This window comes from Salarias fasciatus, chromosome 7 (genome assembly GCF_902148845.1).
Source record: "Salarias fasciatus chromosome 7, fSalaFa1.1, whole genome shotgun sequence".
Classification (NCBI taxonomy): Eukaryota; Metazoa; Chordata; class Actinopteri; order Blenniiformes; family Blenniidae; genus Salarias; species Salarias fasciatus.
The window spans coordinates 9,348,391-9,373,710 of NC_043751.1; the positions used below are offsets into that span (position 1 = coordinate 9,348,391).

Consider the following 25,320-nt stretch of genomic DNA (forward strand, 5'->3'; position numbering starts at 1 on the left):
GAGCAAGCTAACAGCTGACTGAGACCCCAGTAGCTAAGCTAACAGCATGCTGCTTCTACAAAGTGTGTACCTGAAAGCAGCAGGTGCTCGTACGACACAACAGGTTATTCACTGTCACAGAAGTTTGCAAACAGGTAATGGAGGCAGTTTTGGAGGAGCTGAATATTGACAAGCAAATGGATGATGTTACTGCCTTCGTGAAACAGGTGCTTCAGATTTTCACAGCCATCTGGGGGGGGCCAGACATTGTTCTTGTACTAGTTTTGGTCCGCGGTCCACCAATTGCCGACCACTACTTTAGAGAATCATCTGCTGAACACAAACGGCTTAAATCACGATAGTTCGACTTGGACGGTGTTCATCAAAATAATTCATCTATTTCAAAATAAGACCATGGATTTCCTGCAAATGATCAAGTTTTATTTCAGTTAAAGGTAGGAAATAGACATTCCACCAGGTCGAGTTCCACCGAACAGATTCACCCTGAGAAAGAGCAGCATCTTCTTCCAGGAGTCCTCTTGAGCTCTGGAATGTGCCAACATCTCTCCGCCCCACAGAACCATCACTTCACACAGAGGAAACGGGACTTAGCGCTTCAGTGGTGGATTTTAATCCAGATTATCTGCCTGTCCAGTTTGTTAGTCAAACTGTCAAGAACCTACCTGTGCCGCCACTTGCGCTGGCTGATCTGAATTTGCTGGCTCGAGTATGTGGCGTGTACGGGGGTTCAATCAGGTGACCTGCGTCAGGGTAGCACAGGATGGTCAGCAGATGGCTGTTCCCTGCTCGCTCCATCATCTCCTTCATCTGGAAAACAGGAATTCAGTTTAACAAGAAACACTAAAAAAAAAAAGTGTTGATTTCCACTGTTTCTAAAGTGGCATTTAATAAACATCACAAAACAAAAGTCAGGACTATGGCATGTTCTGTTAGCCTTGGTTCAGAGGAAAAAAGATGCCAGACACCAGTGTACGTTAATAGAAGCACATTTTTATACCAAACGTCAGGACCGGACGATGGACCCAAATGCAAACACCAACAAAAATCAAAAATCCTAATGACCAAAATAAAGTCCGAGAGATCACAGGAGATCATGAAGAGATACTGAAAAATCCAAACATGCAGAACCCATACTGTTCATCCGTGTTGGTAGCTCTTCAGTGTCTCAAACAACCAGAACGACAACCAAAACGTAATCCTGGCAGATTTTGGAACAAATCTGGAAAATGTCTGGTTTTTGGCTCGCCAAGAACAAAAACAATCAGACTATACTGATTACCATGGTAGCTCTTCACAAGGTAGTTCCTCTTTTTTTTGCAGAACAGATTGGTGAATTCTACATCAGCTCTTTCCTCCATGCTGGCGTCCACAAAGAAGGTTGTCTTATTGCCAAACTTACATCGTTTGCAGCCTCTTGGGCGGCCCAGCTCATATCGTCCCCACCAACGATGAGCAGCAGAGGACACTGCAGTCGTCCCACCTGCACAGACAAAAACCACGCTGATGGTCAATGTCCATCAAGATGGTGTTGTTACCATGTCACTCCCCTCAGTGGTCTTCTTACATGAGGAGACTGACTTCTTCTACTGTCATGAAGAGCAGTAGTGAATGCATGTTTGCAAAACACTGCGCCCTGCAGTTTTGGTGGGGCAGAGGCACATGGAGCACAAATGCCACACACATTCTCTGACACGGATTTTGAGTGTCTCACTTCATTGCGTCACATGATAAAGTATCTCTATTACTGTCAAAATACGTTTTTAACATTAGGTCAGAGATTACTTAATCTCCACAACTTTCTTACCTGCACTGGACTGGATTTGCTGTTTATGAATGCTCCTGAAAAATATTTAAAGAAATTACACTAGGTGTATCACCATGCTCTACGTTTTACCACTGGTTGTGGTTACGGAGGCCATCATTGCTGTACACTGCTGCCCCTCCCTGTCTGTTGGTAAGACTCACACTGGCAACGCCATAAACCTGTTCTCGGGCTTCTTCCTTCATATCTTCATCCATATCTCCACCTCTGAGCCTGGTTCTGCCAAGGTTTCTTCCTGTTAAAAGGAAGTTTTTCTTTTTCACAGCACGGCAGCTGAGTGGTTAGCGCTCTTGCCTCACAGCAAGAATATCACAAGTTCGATCCCCGGACCATGCGGGCCTTTCTGTGTGGAGTTTGCATGTTCCTCCCCGTGTCTGAATGGGATCTCTGGTTTCCCCCATCAACCGATAACATGCACGATAGGTCAATCCTCTAGTCAGGTGATTCTGACCATTAGCCTGACTCCACATCTGGAGATGGGTCCCCGGGCGCTCCCCGCAGCTGCCCACTGCTCCTTACGGAATGCTTCAGTGGCATCGAAGGATGGGTTAAATGCAGAGGAAGAGTTTCGTTTACATTCACTGTATAATGACAAATAAAATACCTTAGCTTACCTTATGCTTGCTCATGTGGATCTGTTGGGTTGCTCTGTAAAAGTGTCAAGAAACCACTATGTTGTAATTGGCACTTCATAAATAAAGCTGGATTGAACTGAATATCGGACCAGGTCAAGAAATCCAGCTGGACTGTGCTCCAAGGATTTTATCTGTTCTGAGTCAGAACAGAACTGGGTAAGACGGCCTTCAAATATGCCTGCCCCGCCCCCTCCCCCTCCCCTCCCCTTTTAACGATATGGTCTCCAAATGGACTTCAGACTAACAGAACTGGTCTCTGTTGGGAAATTTAAGTCATTGAAACTATGCAAAAACTACATCTGCTCGCTGTGACTGTTTTAAGAGATTTGAAATCTCAATGAAGCTTTTAACCTCATTAAATAAATGATATAAAAATAAGATAGAGCACGGTAACCCTATTCTGTCAGGTGTTTCTACATTCAGAATCACCAAAAACACTGCAACTTTATGACTATGGAAATGAACAAAACTTTTACTGTTCCTGCCCGTTTTAACGATGGCTCAGAATTTGTCCTTGCAGCAGTTTCTGTGATTTTGAAGGACATGCTTGTGCTTGGCTCAACTTGCTGGTCATACTCACATCCACTTTCTTTGAAGGGTCTGAGGTGATGGGCAGCACCAGATCTCGGTAGATTTCCTGGTTCTCCTCATTGATGCGGATCTTAGCTGCATTCCTGGTTTCAACAAAAGAACAAGGAGAATTACACATCTATAACAGAAACTTGTGTTTATCAAGGATGGCAGTCTTTGTCATGTGTCATTAAAAAAGTCAGTGAACAGAGACAAGAGGTGAGTGAATGTCTGGCCATTTATCAAAATTGTTTGTTAAAGTTGAGTTGTTGATGAAGAACACAGAAACATAGATTAAAGGCACCACATAAAAACTCCACCCTAAATTAAAGTGGAGGGAGCATCACGTTAAGCCTGATTTATGCTTCTCCATCACGGCGACGCTGTACGTACGCCGGCAACCCTACACCGTCACTGAGCATATCTTGCTTCGGCGTCAAGGGAACGCCCTCCGCTGCAATTTCACCGCCAAGCCGCTAGGCGGGCGTGGCTGGGTCTTTGTTTATTTGTGGGTGGCTTTTCGCGGGTCTGTTGTTTCTCTTCCGGTCAGTCAGAGGCAACAATGGCGACAGAGCAGTTGTGTTTGGAGCTGGTGGCTGCCTCAGATATGACAAACTGATTATTCCCCCAGGAAGCAGATCTCCAGATCATTGGGTAAAAGACTCATTCTGTGCCTGTACAACTCCACACATCCACTGTAATCAATCCAAATACACTTCTGTTGCATTTTTCTCTCAGCCATGACTGACACTCTCAACCTATTTCTAATGAACACTGGACGAACTGATCTACAGCTGGATCATTTCTAAGACACTGAACCCAACTCATAACATAGAGAATGACACTGATTCTGACTAATTTTTCTCTCCCATCAATGATGACTATTACACTCAAGAACAATTCTACAGCAGCATCAGCCCAGAAGATAATTCATGTTAACTGCAGAAGCCAGCATGCAAACTTTCGAAGCACTGAAGACTTTAAGTCAGTTCAAATACCCTTTTAACATCACTGCAGTTTCAGAAACATTCTCAAACTGTGACCAGGGAATTGATTTTGTGACTTAAGGTATGAGACAGTTGATACAAACAAAAGTGGGGGTGAAGTGGCTTTGCAGATAAGAATCTGCAATTCAAGGTGGTGAAAAATAGTCTCTTAGAAAGAAGGTAAATAAAATATTACTGGGAGCTGCATACAGAGCACCAAACTCCATAGACTCATTTAATGGATGGAGGAAAATCTTTCAGGAGTAAATTAAAAAGTCTTGTTCGTTTGTGATTTCAACACAGACCTGTTAAATCCAAACATCATGGTCACCGATGAAGCTTAAAAAAATAATTTCAGAGGATCCACTTACTCTCCAAACAAGTTGATAATGCCTTCGAAGTCTTTGTCAATCGGCTGCACATGACTCCCGCTGATACACACCGCGCATCTCAGCTGGGAGAAACACACACTTATTCACAAAGAAGCAGGAGGCACAACAAAGCTGGTCAGTGTGTTGTTTTGTTTTTGTGACAAGATACCGATTAAAAACAGAAACACAGCCCAGCCCCACATTTTAACCAAAAGACTTTTAGAAGTTTCAAATTGGTAAAAACTTGCTGGGCTGGATTTTTGACCTTTTGAACTGAGATCATCATGACGAGCTGTGTTACATGCCCACTTTTGTGTCAGTTTGAATTGGTTCCAATAGAGAGCTCAGAATTTCTCCTTTACATGAACGCTGAATGAAGTGATCAGATTGGTGTGTTGGTTTTCATGAAGCAAGAACGATCAATCCCAGAAGGCTTTGCACTGTGATGCTGCTCAATGGCGATATTCACTCATAATCCCACATCCAATGGGCAGGTTTTCTTGTAAGTGAGCCTGTTTTCAATACTTTGAGTTTGAACCTAAAGTCATTAAAGTGTGGTGTGCAAAAGTATTCTTTTCAATACTTTGTGAAGCCATCGTTATATCTGCAGTGACAGCTGCAGGTCTTTCAGGGTCGTCTGTCAGCTTTGACGGAGTAGAAGCTGAAATCTCATTCTTCTTTTTAAAATCACCCAAACTCAGTCAGATTGGATGGAGAGTGCCTGAACAGCACATCTGAAGTCATGTCAAACACTTTCCGTTGGATGAAGGTGAAAACTTGGACTGATCCATTCTAACACCTGAACATGCTTCGACATGCGACTGCCTCCATCATGATGTGTTCAGGGTGATGTGCACTGCTAGTTATCGACGAGGAATGAACAATATTCTGAAAAGATCAAATTTGGACTGCGACACATTTTGCTTTTTATGAGTCAATTACAAGCACCTTCTCTGGGGGGGCTGCCACTGACTGGCAGGTAAACATTGATACAACAAACAGGCTCAGGGACCTGGTTCTTCCTCCAGGTACAAACGTATTGTGTGCAAGTGGTCTTAAAACCAGTCAGGATGTGTTTGAGGGTCCTAAAACACAGACTGGGGTCCACTTCTTCTGAACATCAGTGATGTGGACTCAGGGAGCCGTTTAACAATTTGTGTATCTGCACCAATTTTACACGGAGAAACAGCCGTCAGCTGAATGATGACTGAACATCAACTACAGTACCCACAATGCCTTGTGTCCATCTGCAGTACAGCAGGCCGAGAGGTTAAAAACACATCGTGTGTATTGATCAGTTAAAGAAGCACTATGCTGGTGTTAGTAAGACAGCGTGGGAGCCAGGGCCATTTCTTCATATAAGAAATCATAGTTGACTAAATTTTCTCCACAGATCTTACTGGGACTTCGTAGATTGTGAGTGGTCACCCGAGGGAGAAATCCATATTGCAGACACCAGCGCCTGAGCTTCCCAGGCACTGGGGTCTTGCTGATGATTTCCAAACTGTTGGTGATGTCCTGCCTCAATTGCTCTACTTGGCCTTTGTCCCTGATGCTGATATTATTCCATCTGCTCAGGCTGTGTGTCCTAAGGGGACAACAGATTTCCTCTGAAGTTACCTTCATAACTTCGGAGTAAGCAGCCATTCTGAGGGTGACAGTTGTGCCCAAAGAAAATCCCAGCATGGCGATTCTGCTCCCGAGGATCTGAGGATGCTCCTCCAGGGATTTGTATGCAGTCTGTAATCAAAAGAAAAGGTTAATCAAGTGTTTGTCTGGCCACATCTTAGTTATTCCAACAAGCAGGCTGCTGATGTGAGAGAGACCTTTGACCCCAAAATGTCCTGCCGATTGTCAGGTGAATTTCATAAATTATAATAAGATTTGTTAACTGATCAGTAAAATATTGCTTTGCAGATCTGATCTCGTCTGTTGCCATTGTGCGTTACTCAGAAGGAATTACTCAGGTCAACCTGTAAAGAATGAACTGCTGACACCAGATTGTCTTTTCTTTTTCATATTTGTCAATATTGGTTGTTCCTCCATTTCTTGTGATTATGAGTGTGATTACATTCATCGAGTCAGGGTATTTTATTGTCAACAGTGTCACATTTTTGCCTTTAGAAACCATGTTCGGCAATTAGTCCTTTTAAAAATTATTCAGTTGTGTAAATATAATAGAAATAATTGGTGATATCACTTGTTTTTTTGTGAAACATGTCAACAACTTATTGGCTGACATTTTGAAGAAAGTCAAGAAAGTTTCACAAATACAATTAGTCTTATTTCATTTCTCTCATCCGAGAAACTGAAATCAGAAGGCCAAATCTTTCATCGGCAAGTAGAAAACCAATCCCAGGAGCTTCAACTTCCTTCTTAGCATTTCCAGTTCCTCTTTCAGGACCCCCATTATCTCTGTCAACGGGTAAATCAAGTAGAGCTGAGCGATATGGCCTGAAATCAATATCAATATATTGAGCAGTTCATCTCGAGTTATAAACGTTCACCATTTAATCACAACTTTTTCCGGTGCTGCAGGAAGCTACAATTCTGACAGTTTAATTCATCAAAATTAGGGTACACGACATAACTATGTATCCTCACTTTCACAGCAACAGAGGTCCAAATCCAACAGAACTATGCTGTGAATGGAAACTCTTCTCTGTGGGAGATGATGAAGGGAAATTCTGACTAGAATTTAGTGAAAGACTATGAGAAATTATTCTCTGTCTACTATCCTTGAGCCACAAATGAGCCGAACTTCTTTGTTACATCTCCTCCTCCTGGACTCTGTCCACACAAGACAAAACCATCTTTTATCTCTCCCTGTTATTCTGAAAAAGCCCCCCAGGACTCAAAACGATGTAGTTCACATGCCAGGCCTTTAGATGGCGCTGTCACTGTGCCACAGAAACACCAAAACTGAGAGGACATGGAGCACATGCAGCGTGCGCGATGTAAACAAGCAACACTAGAAGATATGGCCTTAAATAAAATATCATGAGGAGCTTCTGCAGCAACAATCAGCTGAACAGAAGTTTTACTGTCCAGGACGGTCGACCAGCATTAATCTGGAGCTCTGCATGGGCTGTTAGCTTGTCACCGGTAGCGGCTAAACAAGCATGTCGCCATGCTGTGTGTCCAGGGATCATGTTTGCGTTGTTGAGATGTTCAGAGGGTCGACATGGCGTCTGTCTGCTCTGCTGACAGTATGGTTTGCTGTTTACAGTGATTTTAAACAGGAGTTGGAGTCACGTAGTGCAGCGTCTCAAAGGAACATCGGGACAGCTACTTCCCTAAAAGTCATTTCTGTTTCAATGTACACAACAAGTTTGTGCTAAACTCTTATACCAGGTCAAATGTTTTTGGAGGCAATATAACCAGACAGAAGTTTATCATCTTCTGACCTTTTGCAACAAGAAAGCCAACAAGACGACCAGAGACGTCTGTTGAGTTTTGGATATTTGAAGTTTCACAGAGTCATCAGAATCATCAGAAGCTGCATTGTGTGGAAACAAGATTTACCTCAAAGTACTGGAGGTTCACCATCTCTCCTGTTTCCTTGGTAATCATTGGGGTCAGGTAGTCGATGGTCAAAGCAGCAATGCCGTGTGAGGCCAGCAGCGCCGCACGATACTCCACCAGCTGGCCCCCACCCCCCCAAAGGTCCATGATAGCAGGAAATGGTCCAGGTCCTTCACACAGGTCAACATGGGTCAGATCATCATTTTGTGGACATGATAATGAACAAAGGTGATGTTTAAAGGCTTTTCCTAAGTTCTTGACCTTCCTCTGGTCCTACCTGGGGGCAGGAAGAGGGTTGCGGTGAGTCCATTCTTTGTGACCGGGATCCTGCGGACACCAGGCGACATGTACCAGCGCTCCACCAAGGCACTGGCAAGAGGGACAAGTTCTGCAAAGCCCTCTTTCCTGTGACCCTCGTACACCGACACTGTGACCAACATGGGCTCCTGGACGTTCTTCTTCCGCAACCTGAGGAAAGACCAGCCGGTTACTGATACATGGTTCAATCCTGGAGAACATCATCTGCACACATTCAGCCCGGATGGTCTACCTGAGTCCAGGTTGGCTGCCTGGAACTGGTCTGAGGCTCCACAGTAGACCCATCGGTTCAATTCCAGAATATGTTCCTCCCAGACTGCAGTCCTCAGACACTGAAGTGGAAAGGAACACAGACTAGACAATATTTTCTTTTGAACTCCCCCTTATTTAGGACCATGTGGAGAATTTCATACCGTTCACTCTGCCGGTGGCATCAGAAATGTAGTGAGCAAACGCGTCCCAACCATGACCGTCCTCACACTGGTGCAAGGCGTAAACAGTCAGCTCAGAATCAGGAGGGGCATGCTGGACCAGGATGACAAACTTCTCGTCCATGAGTCCCCGAGACGGATTCACCGACAGCTGGACACAACGATGCCTCTCGTCCATCCTGAACTGAAGAAAGACACATCAGCAGAAGACAGCAAAATGTGGCCAAAACCTTGAACACTGCTGTCTACTTTTATTTCTTTCAACACAACTTGTTGGATCATAACTTGACCTCTGTGACCTCCAGAGTCCTACATATTGTACATAAAAGTTGCCCAGCCTTGATGATCCAGAGAACAAAATTCAGAAATATTTATACAGTGGTGGTTGGGCACCATATTTCTCTCTGAACTGTCAGAATAGAACAGTTTAAAATACAGTCTATTTGTTTCGTTGTTTTTTTATGCAAACATCTACATTCTATATTTTAGAGTAAAGCTGAAAGATACTAAACATAAAATGCTGTTACCAACTATTGACATCACAACATAACAATAATAAACCCCTCATTTTACCGTGTTTGTTCATGTTAATGACTCATCAGATTCCACAGAAATTAAACATGGAGTTCCACAGGGTTCTGTCTAAGAACCTTTACTGAAGTTAAATTTGTAGTTCCACAGGGTTCTGTCTTTGGACCTGTACATTGCACAAAATGGTAAAATGGTAAATGGTCTACACTTATATAGCGCTTTTACACTGCATTGACAGAGCCCAAAGCGCTTTACACTGCATTAACACATTCACCCATTCACACACCAGTGGAGGCGGCAATATACATCATTTTGTATAGAATATTATCAGGAAACTTGTGGTGGGACGTCCAATGAATAAGTCGTTCTTTTGAACAGCTCTTCAAGTGAACCACAAGAGCCGGTTCACAGCTCGAGTGCCAGGACGTACAGGTCAGCCTGTCCAAACAGGCTGTCCAAAGTGTACTCATAACATCAAAATCCAAGTGTACAGGAGCACCTTTGGTTGTACCTGGGCAGATAGAGCAGAGGATTCTTATCACCAATGTCATTAAACACATCCTGCAGATGTGTTGTGACATTCTCATGTTTGTTATGAATTTAATCAACTTGACGTTAGGACTGCACTGTTTGATAATCAGTTGATTTATGTTTTCATGAATATGTATTCAAAGTAAAGCAGATCTGACAGCTTCTGGCATGAGAAAATGGATCTTGCCTATGTGTTTGTGCGCGTGCAAGCATGCAGATCCTGATACAAGTGTGGGTTTTTCCTGGCCTCAACCACATTAAATCTGCTACAGCAGTTTAACAATCAGTTCCAAAACATGTTTTCACCTCAAATCTCTGCGGCCAAAAGTCCACATTTTACTCACAAAAACATTTACTTTCCATTTAGGCTCTGCATCATGAGAAGAGCTCACACAGAAATCACATAAATGTGTGTTTAATGCACATACTCATTTTTTCATGGACTCACGACTGCACAGAAACATGTATGAATCACTTACTTTGCCCACCTGCCTCTTGCCTTCAGCTCTCCTCTGCGGACACTTCTCTGGAAGCTGTCCCAGCTGAATTCAACTCTCCAAATCAGGAACTCCACTCCCCCAGCTGGGTTGCCAGATTGAGCTCAAACACCTGCTAAAAATCCACACAAAGCAATTAAAGAAAAACACCTGAATGCAATCAAGACAGAACACATATCAGTCATCACCAATCATCAATTAATGCATCTGAAAAGAAACAATAGCTGGTTTTTTTTTTTTGTTGGTTTGTTTGTTTTCGTAGAGATGACAATTGACAGAGATGGGATTTATTTAAGGCTAGAAACTGATTACACGTTTTCAGTGAAAACACTCAGATAAGTTAAGATATCAGCTACTGCGAATGTGCAATTTCCCAGTAAAATATGTTATTCACTCTCAAAAAACAAGCAAACACACACACACACACACACACACACACACACACACACACACACACACACACACACACACACACGCCACAAGACCAGGGGGGTATTGCACAAAAGTCGGATAAATACATCCTGGATAAATGAAAATGCGCGGCTTGAGTCAGCCTAGTCGGTGTTATCTCGGATTAATCGGTTGCACGTTTGCCGAACCAGGATGAAAAGACGCGGCTTACTCAAGCCAGGTGAGGAGCATCAGGATCAGTGCGCGTTCACGGCGTTCTTCAGAAGACCACGAGATCGATCACAGAATCACAGATTGAAAATGGAACAAGGACGAGCATCTTCCTTCACACGGGATGAGCAGCAGTGTGCGGACTATACCGCGGCTGTCGGGGGGGCTCACTTAAAAAGGGGGGTGCCCCAGAGCAAGGACTTTCCACAAAACACGTCCATTAATTTCACTCCATATATTACAGCCTGTACGTCTGCTTTAAGTGGCGTTTAAGGCATAGCGCCCCCACGCTTCAATGGTGAGGACAAGTACTGCATGCAGGCCTGCAGCTTTATTCAAGTGAAATAGTGATGCTCAGATCTTCCACTAAAAATGGCCTAATTCTGCATATGATCCATGATTATGATCATACAAAAATTATAATAAAATACAGGAAATACACGGGGGAAACAGCATTTTGCCAATATTTAGGATATTTATTCAAGAAAATTTCAACTCTGTGTCCGTGTTATCTATTGAATCAGTTGTTCTCATGCTGTGTTCTGTTTCATCCCCCATCTGTCATGAAGAACAAACCTGTCGGCCAGAAAAGAATCTGCAGCAGGTGAAAACCAGACATAAAAATATTCTGCATTCTGGTAAGTTACTTAAGTGTCGCCCAAAGAGCAGTTATCAAATAAGTGATAAATTTGTTGTCTTCTGAGAAAGAATTTCTGTATAATTTTAGCCGTTAAAAAAGTTGAGTCAGAATGATGTGGGACCCTTTCACTCCTAAAGGTGGAGTCCTGAAATAGGATGATTTTCCTATTTTCAGGAGACAGTTAAGACAAAATGATATGCTGTCTGTTATATTGTAGTCCATTTCAGTGGTGTGATACATTTATTTTTCCTTCGTTTCTCATTTTACTCTTTGTGTAGCTTTAGGGTTGTTTTATTTTATTTCTTATTCTTAATTTTTTACATCAGTGTGGTTTAGTACCAGTTTCATTAAGGTTTTTTTTCCCATTGTCTTTACAATAATTGTGAACCTTTTATTGTAGGACTTGTATTAATAAAGAAAGGATTCTGAAATGTCTGTGTTGAAAGTTATGTTGGTCTTCATATAATCTGAGCAACACAATAATGTGTCAACCAGATCCTGCAAATGCAATGACTACAGTAATAAGATTTGGCTGCAGGATGATTAAATGATGTAATGTGTAGAAAAATCCAGGAAATGCTGTAAACCACACCCATTTCTCACATTGGTGACAGCAGTTTAATCTTATCCTGGGTAGTTAGCCTGCTGTGGAGCAGCTTGCTGCAGAGAATAAATCACTATGGTGACTTGCCCGGGATAAACTTGGCCAGCTTTTGTGCAACTGACTTGAGGATAACTTCATCCAGGATAACCACAAGATCGCCACAGGATAACAACAGTTTGCCGGCTTAATCCCTTATCCTGGTTTTGTGCAATACCCCCCAGAGCATGTTCTTTACTAGAGCTGTCAAACTGCTGAACTCTGACCCCCAAACTCCGTCTCCTGCCCTCACTGCCACACAGTGACTGAACTGTTGGAAAAAACAACATTCATCTGTATTTACTGCACAGTCATTTTCTTCACTAACTCATTAACATATTTTATTTTTTGTATTCATTTTGTTTTTTTTTACTTTTTTATAGTACTCTAACTCAGGGAATACCACCGTAATCTGATAGTATTGTTGTCTGCAGCTCTGCTGTGCATCGACAACCGAGACAGGACACTGTTAAGTGGGAGAGGCACCAAACTGAGAAAAAGAACTGGACTGTCATACTGCCAACCTGTCCCATTCTGTCTCAGTCACAGTGTAAGATCACATCCTTCCCAGTGATTATGAATAAACAATTCAAAACCAGCTAGTTCGCCAGTGACGAACAGCTGAGCGAGCAAGCCAACGGCTGACTGAGACCCCAGTAGCTAAGCTAACAGCATGCTGCTTCTACAAAGTGTGTACCTGAAAGCAGCAGGTGCTCGTACGACACAACAGGTTATTCACTGACACAGACATTTTCAAACGGGTAATGGAGGCAGTTTTGGAGGAGCTGAATACTGACAAGTAAACGTATGATGTTACTTCCTGATGTTTTGGTCCGCGGTCCACCAGTTGCCGGCCACTACTTTAGAAAATCATCTGCTGAACACAAACAGCTTAAATCACGATAGTTCGACTTGGACGGTGTTCATCAAAATAATTCATCTAATTCAAAATAAGACCATGGATTTCCTGCAAATGATCAAGTTTTATTTCAGTTAAAGGTCGGAAATAGACATTCCACCAGGTCGAGTTCCACCGAACAGATTCATCCTGAGAAAGACCAGCATCTTCTTCCAGGAGTCCTCTTGAGCTCTGGAATGTGCCGCCGTCTCTCCGCCCCACAGAACCATCACTTCACACATAGGAAACAGGAGTCAGCGCTTCAGTGGTGGATTTTAACCCAGATTATCTGCCTGTAGAGTTTATTAATCAGAAACTGTCAAGAACCTACCTGTGCCGCCACTTGCGCTGGCTGATCTGTATTTGGTGGCTCGAATGTGTGGCGTGTACGGGGGTTCAATCAGGTGACCTGCCTCAGGGTAGGACAGGATGGTCAGCAGATGGCTGTTCCCTGCTCGCTCCATCATCTCCTTCATCTGGAAAACAGGAATTCAGTTTAACAAGAAACACTGGAAAATCATTTCCCTTTGGGAAAAAAAAAAAAGTGTTGATTTCCACTGTTTCTAAAGTGGCATTTCATAAACATCAAAAAAAAAAAAAAAAAAGTCAGGACTATGGCATGTTCTATTAGGCTTGGTTCAGAGGAAAAAAGATGCCAGACACCGGCGTATGTGAACAGAAACTCATTTTTATACCAACCGTCAGGACAGGAGGATGGACCCAAATGCAAACACCAACAAAAATCAAAAATCCTAACGACCAAAATAAAGTCCGAGAGATCACAGGAGATCATGAAGAGATACTGAAAAGTCCAAACATGCAGAACCCATACTGTTCATCTGTGTTGTTGCTCTTCAGTGTCTCAAACAACCAGAACACACAGAAAACACCCAACATACACCTCAGCGACCAGGAGAAGACAATCACACATTCAGGCACAGATGAAAGACATCAGGGCAGAAAACAGCAATCGGACACAAGGAGGGGACATCAAGATGGACTTAAATTGTCAAAATGACACGAGAACAATATATTGTCACAACATGCTCTCCACTGATGAGCATGATCCAAGTCATAGGACCAGTTGTTCAAAACGTAATCCGGGTGGATTTTGGATCAAATCTTGAAAATGTCTGGTTTTCGGCTCGCCCAGAACAAAAACAATCAGACTATACTGATTACCATGGTCGCTCTTCACAAGGTGGTTCCTCTTTGTTTTGCAGAACAGATTGGTGACTTCTACATCAGCTCTTTCTTCCATGCTGGCGTCCACAAAGAAGGTTGTCTTATTGCCAAACTTACATCGTTTGCAGCCTCTTGGGCGGCCCAGCTCATATCGTCCCCACCAACGATGAGCAGCAGAGGACACTGCAGTCGTCCCACCTGCACAGACAAAAGCCACGCTGATGGTCAATGTCCATCAAGATGGTGTTGTTACCACGTCACTCCCCTCAGTGGTCTTCTTACATGAGGAGAGTGACTTCTTCTACTGTCATGAAGAGCAGTGGTGGATGTATGTTTGCAAAACACTGCACCCTGCAGTTTTGGGGGGGCAGAGCCACATGGAGCACAAATGCCACACACATTCTCTCACACGGAATTTGAGTGTCTCACTTCATTGCGTCACATGATCGATTTTAAAGTTCTCTTATTAGTTTTTAAATGTCTTCACGGCCTTGCGCCTTATTTAGCTGATCTGTTTTTACCCTATCGACCCTCGCGGGCCCTGAGGTCCTCTGGCAGTGCCTTATTGTGTGTTCCTAAAGCCAGAACCAAGACTCATGGTGAGGCGGCTTTTGGCCACTACGGCCCCCGCCTGTGGAACAGCCTGCCGGAGAACCTCAGGACCGCAGAGACCGTTGATATTTTTAAAGGGAGGTTGAAAACACACCATTTTAATCAGGCTTTTGACTGACCTTTTATAGTCCTCTTATTCCATTCTTATTTATGTAATTTTATTCTATTTTATTATGCACATTCAACTTGTTTTACTTTTTTACTTTATAATCCTATCTTATTTTAATTTCGTGTCATATTTTATTATGTTTTAGCTGTTTAATTCCAGTGTTTCCTGAGGGGGGTCCTTCACACCGGGAGTTGGTCCTGGTCCAACACTGGGGTTACTGTGCCCGGGTACTCTGGTCCTGGCTGGCCTGGGGGCTCCACACTTTGGTGTGCGAGTTCCCTTGGTCTGTCGGGGTCGGGGGTCGGGCGCTGGAGCCCCAGTTTTAATTGACCCTCGACTTCCCTTGGTGTGGGGGGCCCCACTGGTGGCGTTTTCCCTAAGATGCTCAGTGCCATGCCATGTCTCCTCTGTTCTGTGCGAATTAATGGTAGAGTGTGAGTGTGAGTGTGTGAGTGTGTGAGTGTGTGTGTGGTGCATACTGTTTGATGGTGCGGTTTTTATTCTTTTTGTTTTTATGACTGTTTTTAATGTTCAGCACTTTGCGTTGTTTTTATTAATATGAAAAGTGCTATATAAATTTGATTTGATTTGACATGATAAAGTATCTATTATTGTCAAAATACGTTTTTAACATTAGGTCAGAGATTACTTAATCTCCACAACTTTCTTACCTGCACTGGACTGGATTTGCTGTTTATGAACGCTCCTGAAAAATATTGAAAGAAATTACACTGGGTGTCTTACCGTGTTCTCGTTTTACCACTGGTTGTGGTTATGGAGTCCATCACTGCTGTACGCTGCTGCAAACCGCCCCTCCCTGTCTGTCCCTAAGACTCACACTGCCAAAGCCATAAACTTGTTCTCGGGCTTCTTCCTTCATATCTTCATTTTAATACGTGTCATTGATGATTGTTCCTCTTGTAGCCTATGTACTCTGTTTATATATGAAATGTATGTGGATACAAGAAACTGTCTGTCCGAGCTCCTTCTCTTTCTTTCCCCTCACCCCTACCAGAATAGTAGAAAGCCGCCACCTCTGAGCCTGGTTCTGCAAAGGTTTCTTCCTGTTAAAAGCGAGTTTTTCTTTTTCACAGTCGCTTATGCTTGCTCATGTGGATCTGTTGGGTTGCTCTGTAAAAGTGTCAAGAAACCACGATGTTGTAATTGGCACTTCATAAATAAAGCTGGATTGAACTGAATATCTGACCAGGTCAAGAAATCCAGCTGGACTGTGCTCCAAGGATTTTATCTGTTCTGAGTCAGAACAGAACTGGGTAAGACGGCCTTCAAATATGCCTGCCCCCCTCCCCTCCCTCCCTCCCCGCCCCTTTTAACGATATGGTCTCCAAATGGACTTCAGACTGACAGAACTGGTCTCTGTTGGGAAATTTAAGTCATTGAAACTGTGAAAAAGGTACTTCTGCTCACCTTTTTGATTTGTGACTGCTCATTTTATTTCAAGCTGGTGTCTCCAGAGCTCTTTGGTTTTAATGTATGAATATAATTATTTTTTTTCAGGTCCCTCTTGAAAAAGAGATTCAAAATCTCAATGAAGCTTTTAACCTCATTAAATAAATGATATAAAAATAAGATAGAGCACCGTAACCCTATTCTGTCAGGCGTTTCTACATTCAGAATCACAAAAAACACTGCAACTTTATGACTATGGAAATTAACAAAACTTTTACTGTTCCTGCCCGTTTTAACGATGGCTCAGAATTTGTCCTTGCAGCAGTTTCTGTGATTTTGAAGGACATGCTTGTGCTTGGCTCAGCTTGCTGGTCATACTCACATCTACTTTCTTAGAAGAGTCTGAGGTGATGGGCAGCACCAGATCTCGGTAGATTTCCTGGTTCTCCTCATTGATGTGGATCTCAGCTGCATTCCTGGTTTCAACGAATGAAAAAGGAGAATTACACATCTATAACAGAAACTTGTGTTTATCAAGGATGGCAGTCTTTGTCATGTGTCATTAAAAAAGTCAATGAACAGAGACAAGAGGTGAGTGAATATCTTGACATTTATCAAAATTGTTTGTTAAAGATGAGTTGTTGATGAAGAACACAGAAACATAGATTAAAGGCACCACATAAAAACTCCACCCTAAATTAAAGTGGAGGGAGCATCACGTTAAGCCTGATTTATGCTTCTCCATCACGGCGACGCTGTACGTACGCCGGCAACCCTACGCCGTCACTGAGCATATCTTGCTTCTGCATCAAGGGAACGCCCTCCGCTGCAATTTCACCGCCAAGCCGCTCGGCGGGCGTGGCTGGGTCTTTATTTGTGGGTGGCTTTTCGTGGGTCTGTTGTTTCTCTTCCGGTCAGTCAGAGGCAACAATGGCGACAGAGCAGTTGTGTTTGGAGCTGCCTCAGATATGACAAACTGATTATTCCCCCAGGAAGCAGATCTCCAGATCATTGGGTAAAAGACTCATTCTGTGCCTGTACAACTCCACACATCCACTGTAATCAATCCAAATACACTTCTGTTGCATTTTTCTCTCAGCCATGACTGACACTCTCAACCTATTTCTAATGAACACTGGACGAACTGATCTACAGCTGGATCATTTCTAAGACACTGAACCCAACTCATAACATAGAGAATGACACTGATTCTGACTAATTTTTCTCTCCCATCAATGATGACTGTTACACTCAAGAACAATTCTACAGCAGCATCAGCCCAGAAGATAATTCATGTTAACTGCAAAAGCCAGCATGCAAACTTTCAAAGCATTGAAGACTTTAAGTCAGTTCAAATACCCTTTTAACATCACTGCAGTTTCAGAAACATTCTCAAACTGTGACCAGGGAATTGATTTTGTGACTTAAGGTTATGAGATGGTTGATACAAACAAGAGTGGGGGTGAAGTGGCTTTGTAGATAAGAATCTGCAATTCAAGGTGGTGAAAAATTATCAACAGCAATAAACAGTGTCTTCGAAAGAAAGTAAAGAAAACATTACTGGGAGCTGCATGCAGAGCAGCAAACTCCATAGACTCATTTAATGGATGGAGGAAAATCTTTCAGGAGTAAATTAAAAATTCTTGTTCATTTGTGATTTCAACATAGACCTGTTAAATCCAAACATCATGGTCACTGATGAAGCTTAATTAATTTCAGAGGATCTACTTACTCTCCAAACAAGTTGAGAATGCCTTCAAAGTCTTTGTCAACCGGCTGCACATGACTCCCGCTGATACACACCACGCATCTCAGCTGGGAGAAACACACACTTATTCACAAAGAAGCAGGAGGCACAACAAAGCTGGTCAGTGTGTTGTTTTGTTTTTGTGACAAGATACTGATTAAAAAAAGAAACACAGCCCAGCCCCACATTTTAACCAAAAGACTTTTCGAAGTTTCAAATTGGTAAAAACTTGCTGGGCTGGATTTTAGACCTTCTGAACTGAGATCATCATGACGAGCTGTGTTACATGCCCACTTTTGTGTCAGTTTGAATTGGTTCCAATAGAGAGCTCAGAATTTCTCCTTTACATGAACGCTGAATGAAGTGATCAGATTGGTGTGTTGGTTTTCATGAAGCAAGAACGATCAATCCCAGAAGGCTTTGCACTGTGATGCTGCTCAATGGCGATATTCACTCATAATCCCACATCCAATGGGCAGGTTTTCTTATAAGCGAGCCTGTTTTCAATACTTTGAGTTTGAACCTAAAGTCATTAAAGTGTGGTGTGCAAAAGTATTCTTTTCAATACTTTGTGAAGCCATCGTTATATCTGCAGTGACAGCTGCAGGTCTTTAAGGGTCGTCTGTCAGCTTTGATGGAGTAGAAGCTGAAATCTCATTCTTCTTTGTAAAATCACCCAAACTCAGTCAGATTGGATGGAGAGTGCCTGAACAGCACATCTGAAGTCATGTCAAACACCTTCCGTTGGATGAAGGTGTAAACTTGGACTGATCCATTCTAACACCTGAACATGCTTCGACATGCGACTGCCTCCATCATGATGTGTTCAGGGTGATGTGCACTGCCAGTTATCGACGAGGAATGAACAATATTCTGAAAAGATCCAATTTGGACTGCGACACATTTTGCTTTTTATGAGTCAATTACAAGCACCTTCTCTTGGGTAGCTGCCACTGGCTGGCAGGTAAACATTAATACAACAAGCATTGATACAACAAGCAGGCTCAGGGACGTGGTTCTTCCTCCAGGTACAAACGTATGGGCCATTTTCACAGCTCCACTACTTCCTGAAATTAACTGTGCACATTCATTTCCTGTCTTGCATTATTGACCAAAATGATTAATCCAGGTGTGTCTTGTTGCAGCAGTCTAAACCAGACACACCTGGATTAATCAGTTTGGCCAATAATGTAAGACAGGAAATGAATGTGCACAGCTATTTTCAGGAAGTAGTGAAGCTGTGAAAATACCCCATTGTGTGCAAGTGGTCTTAAAACCAGTCAGGATGTGTTTGAGGGTCCTAAAACACAGACTGGGGTCCACTTCTTCTGAACATCAGTGATGTGGACTCAGGGAGCCGTTTAACAATTTGTGCATCTGCACCGATTTTACACGGAGAAACAGCCGTCAGCTGAATGATGACTGAACATCAACTACAGTACCCACAATGCCTTGTGTCCACCTGCAGTACAGCAGGCCTAGAGGTTCAAAACACATCGAGTGCATTGATCAGTTAAAGAAGCACTATGCTGGTGTTAGTAAGACAGCGTGAGAGCCAGGGCCATTTCTTCATATAAGAAATCATAGTTGACTAAATTTTCTCCACAGATCTTACTGGGACTTCGTAGATTGTGAGTGGTCACCCGAGGGAGAAATCCATATTGCAGACACCAGCGCCTGAGCTTCCCAGGCACTGGGGTCTTGTTGATGATTTCCAAACTGTTGGTGATGTCCTGCCTCAATTGCTCTACTTTACCTTTGTCCCTGACGCTGATATTATTCCATCTGCTCAAGCTGTGTGTCCTAAGGGGACAACAGATTTCCTCTGAAGTTACCTTCATAACTTCGGAGTAAGCAGCCATTCTGAGGGTGACAGTTGTTCCCAAAGAAAATCCCAGCATGGCAATTCTGCTCCCGAGGATCTGAGGATGCTCCTGCAGGGATTCGTATGCAGTCTGTAATCAAAAGAAAAGGTTAATCAAGTGTTTGTCTGGCCACATCTTAGTTATTCCAACAAACAGGCTGCTGATGTGAGAGAGACCTTTGACCCCAAAACGTTTTGCTGAGTGTCAGGTGAATTTCATAAGTTATAATAAGATTTGTTAACTGATCAGTAAAATATTACTTTGCAGATCTAATCAGAAGGAATTACTCAAGTCAGCCTGTAAAGAATGAACTGCTGACACCAGATTGTCTTTTCTTTTTCATATTTTTCAATATTGGTTGTTCCTCCATTTCTTGTGATTATGAGTGTGATTACATTCATCGAGTCAGGGTATTTTATTGTCAACAGTGTCACATTTTTGCCTTTAGAAACCATGTTCGGCAATTAGTCCTTTTAAAAATTATTCAGTTGTGTAAATAATATAATTAAAATAATTGGTTATATCGCTTGTTGTTTTGTGAAACATGTCAACAACTTATTGGCTGACATTTTGAAGAAAGTCAAGAAACTTTCACAGACACAATTAATCTTATTTCATTTCTCTCGTCCAAGAAACTCTGAAGGCCAAATCTTTCAAACGGAAAACCAATCCCAGGAGCTTCAACTTCCTTCTCAGCATTTCCAGTTCCTCTTTCAGGACCCCCATTATCTCTGTCAACGGGTAAATGAAGTAGAGCTGAGCGATATGGCCTCAAATCAATATCAATATATTGAGCAGTTCATCTCGAGTTATAAATGTTCACCATTTAATCACAACTTTTTACGGTGCTGCAGGAAGCTACAATTCTGACAGTTTAATTCATCAAAATTAGGGTACACGACATAACTATGTATCCTAACTTTCACAGCAACAGAGGTCCAAATCCAACAGAACTATGCTGTGAATGGAAACTCTTCTCTGTGGGAGATGAAGAAGGAAAATTCTACTGACTAGAATTTAGTGAAAGACTATGAGAAATTATTCTCTGTCTACTATCCTTGAGCCACAAATGAGCCGAACTTCTTTGTCTACATCTCCTCCTCCTGGACTCTGTCCACACGAGACAAAACCATCTTTTTTCTCTCCCTGTTATTCTGAAAAAGCCTCCCAGGACTCAAAACGATGTAGTTCACATGCCAGGCCTTTAGATGGCGCTGTCACTGTGCCACAGAAACACCAAAACTGAGAGGACATGGAGCACATGCAGTGTGCACGATGTAAACAAGCAACACAAGAAGATATGGCCTTAAATAAAATATCATGAGGAGCTTCTGCAGCAACAATCAGCTGAACAGAAGTTTTACTGTCCAGGACGGTCGACCAGCATTAATCTGGAGCTCTGCATGGGCTGTTAGCTTGTCACCGGTAGCAGCTAAACTGGCATGTCGCCATGCTGTGTGTCCAGGGATCATGTTTGCGTTGTTGAGATGTTCAGAGGGTCGACATGGCCTCTGTCTGCTCTGCTGACAGTATGGTTTGCTGTTTACAGTGATTTTAAACAGGAGTTGGAGTCACGTAGTGCAGCGTCTCAAAGGAACATCGGAACAGCTACTTCCCGAAAAGTCATTTCTGTTTCAATGTACACAACAAGTTTGTGCTAAACTCTTACACCAGGTCAAATGTTTTGGGAGGCAATATAACCAGACAGAAGTTTATCATCTTCTGACCTTTTGCAACAAGAAAGCCAACAAGACGACCAGAGACGTCTGTTGAGTTTTGGATATTTGAAGTTTCACAGAGTCATCAGAATCATCAGAAGCTGCATTGTGTGGAAACAAGATTTACCTCAAAGTACTGGAGGTTCACCATCTCTCCTGTTTCCTTGGTAATCATTGGGGTCAGGAAGTCGATGGTCAAAGCAGCAATGCCGTGTGAGGCCAGCAGCGCCGCGCAATACTCCACCAGCTGGCCCCCACCCCCCCAAAGGTCCATGATAGCAGGAAATGGTCCAGGTCCTTCACACAGGTCAACATGGGTCAGATCATCATTTTGTGGACATGACAATGAACAAAGGTGATGTTTAAAGGCTTTTCCTAAGTTCTTGAACTTCCTCTGGTCCTACCTGGGGGCAGGAAGAGGGTTGCGGTGAATCCATTCTTTGTGACCGGGATCCTGCGGACACCAGGCGACATGTACCAGCGCTCCACCAAGGCACTGGCAAGAGGGACAAGATCTGCAAAGCCGTCTTTCCTGTGACCCTCGCACACCGACACTGTGACCAACATGGGCTCCTGGACGTTCTTCTTCCGCAACCTGAGGAAAGACCAGCCGGTTACTGATACATGGTTCAATCCTGGAGAACATCATCTGCACACATTCAGCCCAGATGGTCTACCTGAGTCCAGGTTGGCTGCCTGGAACTGGTCTGAGGCTCCACAGTAGACCCATCGGTTCAATTCCAGAATATGTTCCTCCCAGACTGCAGTCCTCAGACACTGAAGTGGAAAGGAACACAGACTAGACAATATTTTCTTTTGAACTCCCCCTTATTTAGGACCATGTGGAGAATTTCATACCGTTCACTCTGCCGGTGGCATCAGAAATGTAGTGAGCAAACGCATCCCAACCATGACCGTCCTCACACTGGTGCAAGGCGTAAACAGTCAGCTCAGAATCAGGAGGGGCATTCTGGACCAGGATGACAAACTTCTCATCCATGAGTCCCCGAGACGGATTCACCGACAGCTGGACACAACGATGCCTCTCGTCCATCCTGAACTGAACAAAGACACATCAGCAGAAGACAGCAAAATGTGGCCAAAACCTTGAACACTGCTGTCTCGTTTTATTTCTTTCAACACAACTTGTTGGATCATAACTTGACCTCTGTGACCTACAGAGTCCTACATATTGTACATAAAAGTTGCCCAGCCTTGATGATCCGGAGAACAAAATTCAGAAATATTTATACAGTGGTGGGTGGGCACCATATTTCTCTCTGAACTGTCAGAATAGAACAGTTTAAAATACAGTCTATTTGTTTAGTTGTCTTTTTATGCAAACATCTACATGCTATAGTTTCGAGTAAAGCTGAAAGATACTAAACATAAAATGCTGTTACCAACTATTGACATCACAACATAATAATAAACCCCTCATTTTATCGTGTTCGTTCATGTTAATGACTCATCAGATTCCACAGAAATTAAACATGGAGTTCCACAGGGTTCTGTCTTTGGACCTGTACATTGCACAATATACATCCTCTTGTATAGAATATTATCAGGAAACTTGTGGTGTGACATTCAATGAATGAGTCGTTCTTTTGAACAGCTCTTCAAGTGAACCACAAGAGCCGGTTCACAGCTCGAGTGCTAGGACGTACAGGTCAGCCTGTCCAAACAGGCTGTCCAAAGTGTACTCATAACATCAAAATCCAAGTGTACAGGAGCACCTTTGGTTGTACCTGGGCAGATAGAGCAGAGGATTCTTATCACCAATGTCATTAAACACATCCTGCAGATGTGTTGTGACATTCTCATGTTTGTTGTTATGAATTTAATCAACTTGACGTTAGGACTGCACTGTTTGATAATCAACTGATATAGAAAAGTGTGTTTTTGTTGATCTGAAATGTATTTTGTCATGAATTTGGTGTTCAAAGAACATAGGTTATTTTTCTCAGTTCATGCACTTTGAGTTTGTGAAGATGATTTATGTTTTCATGAATCTGTATTCAAAGTAAAGCAGATCTGACAGCTTCTGGCATGAGAAAATGGATCTTGCCTATGTGTTTGTGCGCGTGCAAGCATGCAGATCCTGATAAAAGTGTGGGTTTTTCCCGGCCTCAACCACATTAAATCTGCTACAGCAGTTTAACAATCAGTTCCAAAACATGTTTTCACCTCAAATCTCTGCGGCCAAAAGTCCACATTTTCCTCACAAAAACATTTACTTTCATTTAGGCTCTGCATCATGAGAAGAGCTCACACAAAAATCACATAAATGTGTGTTTAATGCACATACTCATTTTTTCATGGACTCACGACTGCACAGAAACATGTATGAATCACTTACTTTGCCCACCTGCCTCTTGCCTTCAGCTCTCCTCTGTGGACACTTCTCTGGAAGCTGCCCCAGCTGAATTCAACTCTCCAAATCAGCAACTCCACTCCCCCAGCTGGGTTGCCAGATTGAGCTCAAACACCAGCTGAAATCCCCACAAAGCAATTAAAGAAAAACACCTGAATGCAATCAAGACAGAACACATATCAGTCATCACCAATCATCAATTAATGCATCTGAAAGGAAACAATAGCTGTTTTTTTTTTGTTTTTTTTTTCGTAGAGATGACAATTGACAGAGATGGAAATACAGGATTTATTTAAGGCTGGAAACTGATTACTCGTTTTCAGTGAAAACACTCAGATAATTTAAGATTTCAGCTACTGCGAATGTGTAATTTCCCAGTAAAATATGTTATTCACTCTCAAAAAACAAGCACACACACACACACACACACACACACACACACACACACACACACACACACACAAAGACTCGAGCATGTTCTTTACTGAAGCTGTCCAACTGCTGAACTCTGACCCCCAACTCCATCTACATCCCCTCACTGCCACACAGTGACTGAACTGTTGGGAAAAACAACATTCATCTGTATTCACTGCACAGTGACCTTCTTCACTAACTCACATTTACATATTTTCTTATTTTTTGTATTGATTTTGGGGTTTTTTTTTTCCTCTCAGGGAGTACCACCGTAATCTGATAGTACTGTTGTCTGCAGCTCTGCTGTGCAACTGATTTTATTTATTTATTTTTTTATTTTTTTTTTTTTTGCAGGTGAATCACCATTTTTCAGCGAATTCAATTGTGGAGTGGGGCACAACGTGCTTTGATATCACCAGCACCCCTGCGACATGGGACCACAGATTTAGAGCCAAGACCACAGATATCACCACAATTCTCTGACAATCACTATGTTTCATCTGGGACAGCTGAAAATCGCAGAGTCCGTACAGGTCTTAAAGTCCGTGTTTCATACTTAGGTCCTCAGGCTCCCATGTTCAACATGTTTCTGATGTTTCTCTCTTCCAACTCATTCTGCAGAAGTTGATGACAAACAGATCATTTAAATCAGGTGTGTTGGAAGAAGTAAGCTTCTGAAACATGTTGGACACCATGGGGCCTGAGCACCAGGGTTGAGAAACACTGATCTTAGTCATTGAGATTAAAGTCATCATGGGATTTATTTATTTATTTTTGCGGACAGTTGAAAGTTGATTGTTTTATTTGCCCTTCTCACATTTGTTCTGATCCGTGTTGTCCATCAATAACTTAAACTTTGCGGAGATTTTA

The 25,320-nt window shown here is 42.7% G+C and overlaps 2 protein-coding genes across 2 annotated transcripts; both read right to left on the minus strand.

Annotated features, from left to right (window-relative positions):
• Window positions 1-428: 428 nt before the first annotated feature.
• LOC115391564 (peroxisomal succinyl-coenzyme A thioesterase-like) lies at window positions 429-8,836 on the minus strand. Its single transcript, XM_030095838.1, has 10 exons — window positions 8,641-8,836; window positions 8,460-8,559; window positions 8,187-8,377; window positions 7,910-8,079; window positions 6,005-6,124; window positions 4,385-4,467; window positions 3,038-3,131; window positions 1,400-1,480; window positions 675-807; window positions 429-565 (listed from the first exon to the last, which is right to left on the minus strand). The coding sequence occupies exons 1-10, from the start codon at window positions 8,834-8,836 to the stop codon at window positions 429-431; spliced, it is 1,305 nt and encodes a 434-aa protein (XP_029951698.1).
• A 4,275-nt stretch (window positions 8,837-13,111) lies between these two features.
• On the minus strand, window positions 13,112-24,045 carry LOC115392050 (peroxisomal succinyl-coenzyme A thioesterase-like). The gene is made up of 11 exons (XM_030096551.1): window positions 24,022-24,045; window positions 22,521-22,722; window positions 22,340-22,439; window positions 22,067-22,257; window positions 21,790-21,959; window positions 19,915-20,034; window positions 18,065-18,147; window positions 16,715-16,808; window positions 14,319-14,399; window positions 13,360-13,492; window positions 13,112-13,248 (listed from the first exon to the last, which is right to left on the minus strand). The coding sequence occupies exons 2-11, from the start codon at window positions 22,714-22,716 to the stop codon at window positions 13,112-13,114; spliced, it is 1,305 nt and encodes a 434-aa protein (XP_029952411.1). The 5' UTR covers window positions 22,717-22,722; window positions 24,022-24,045.
• Between the last annotated feature and the right edge of the window lie 1,275 nt (window positions 24,046-25,320).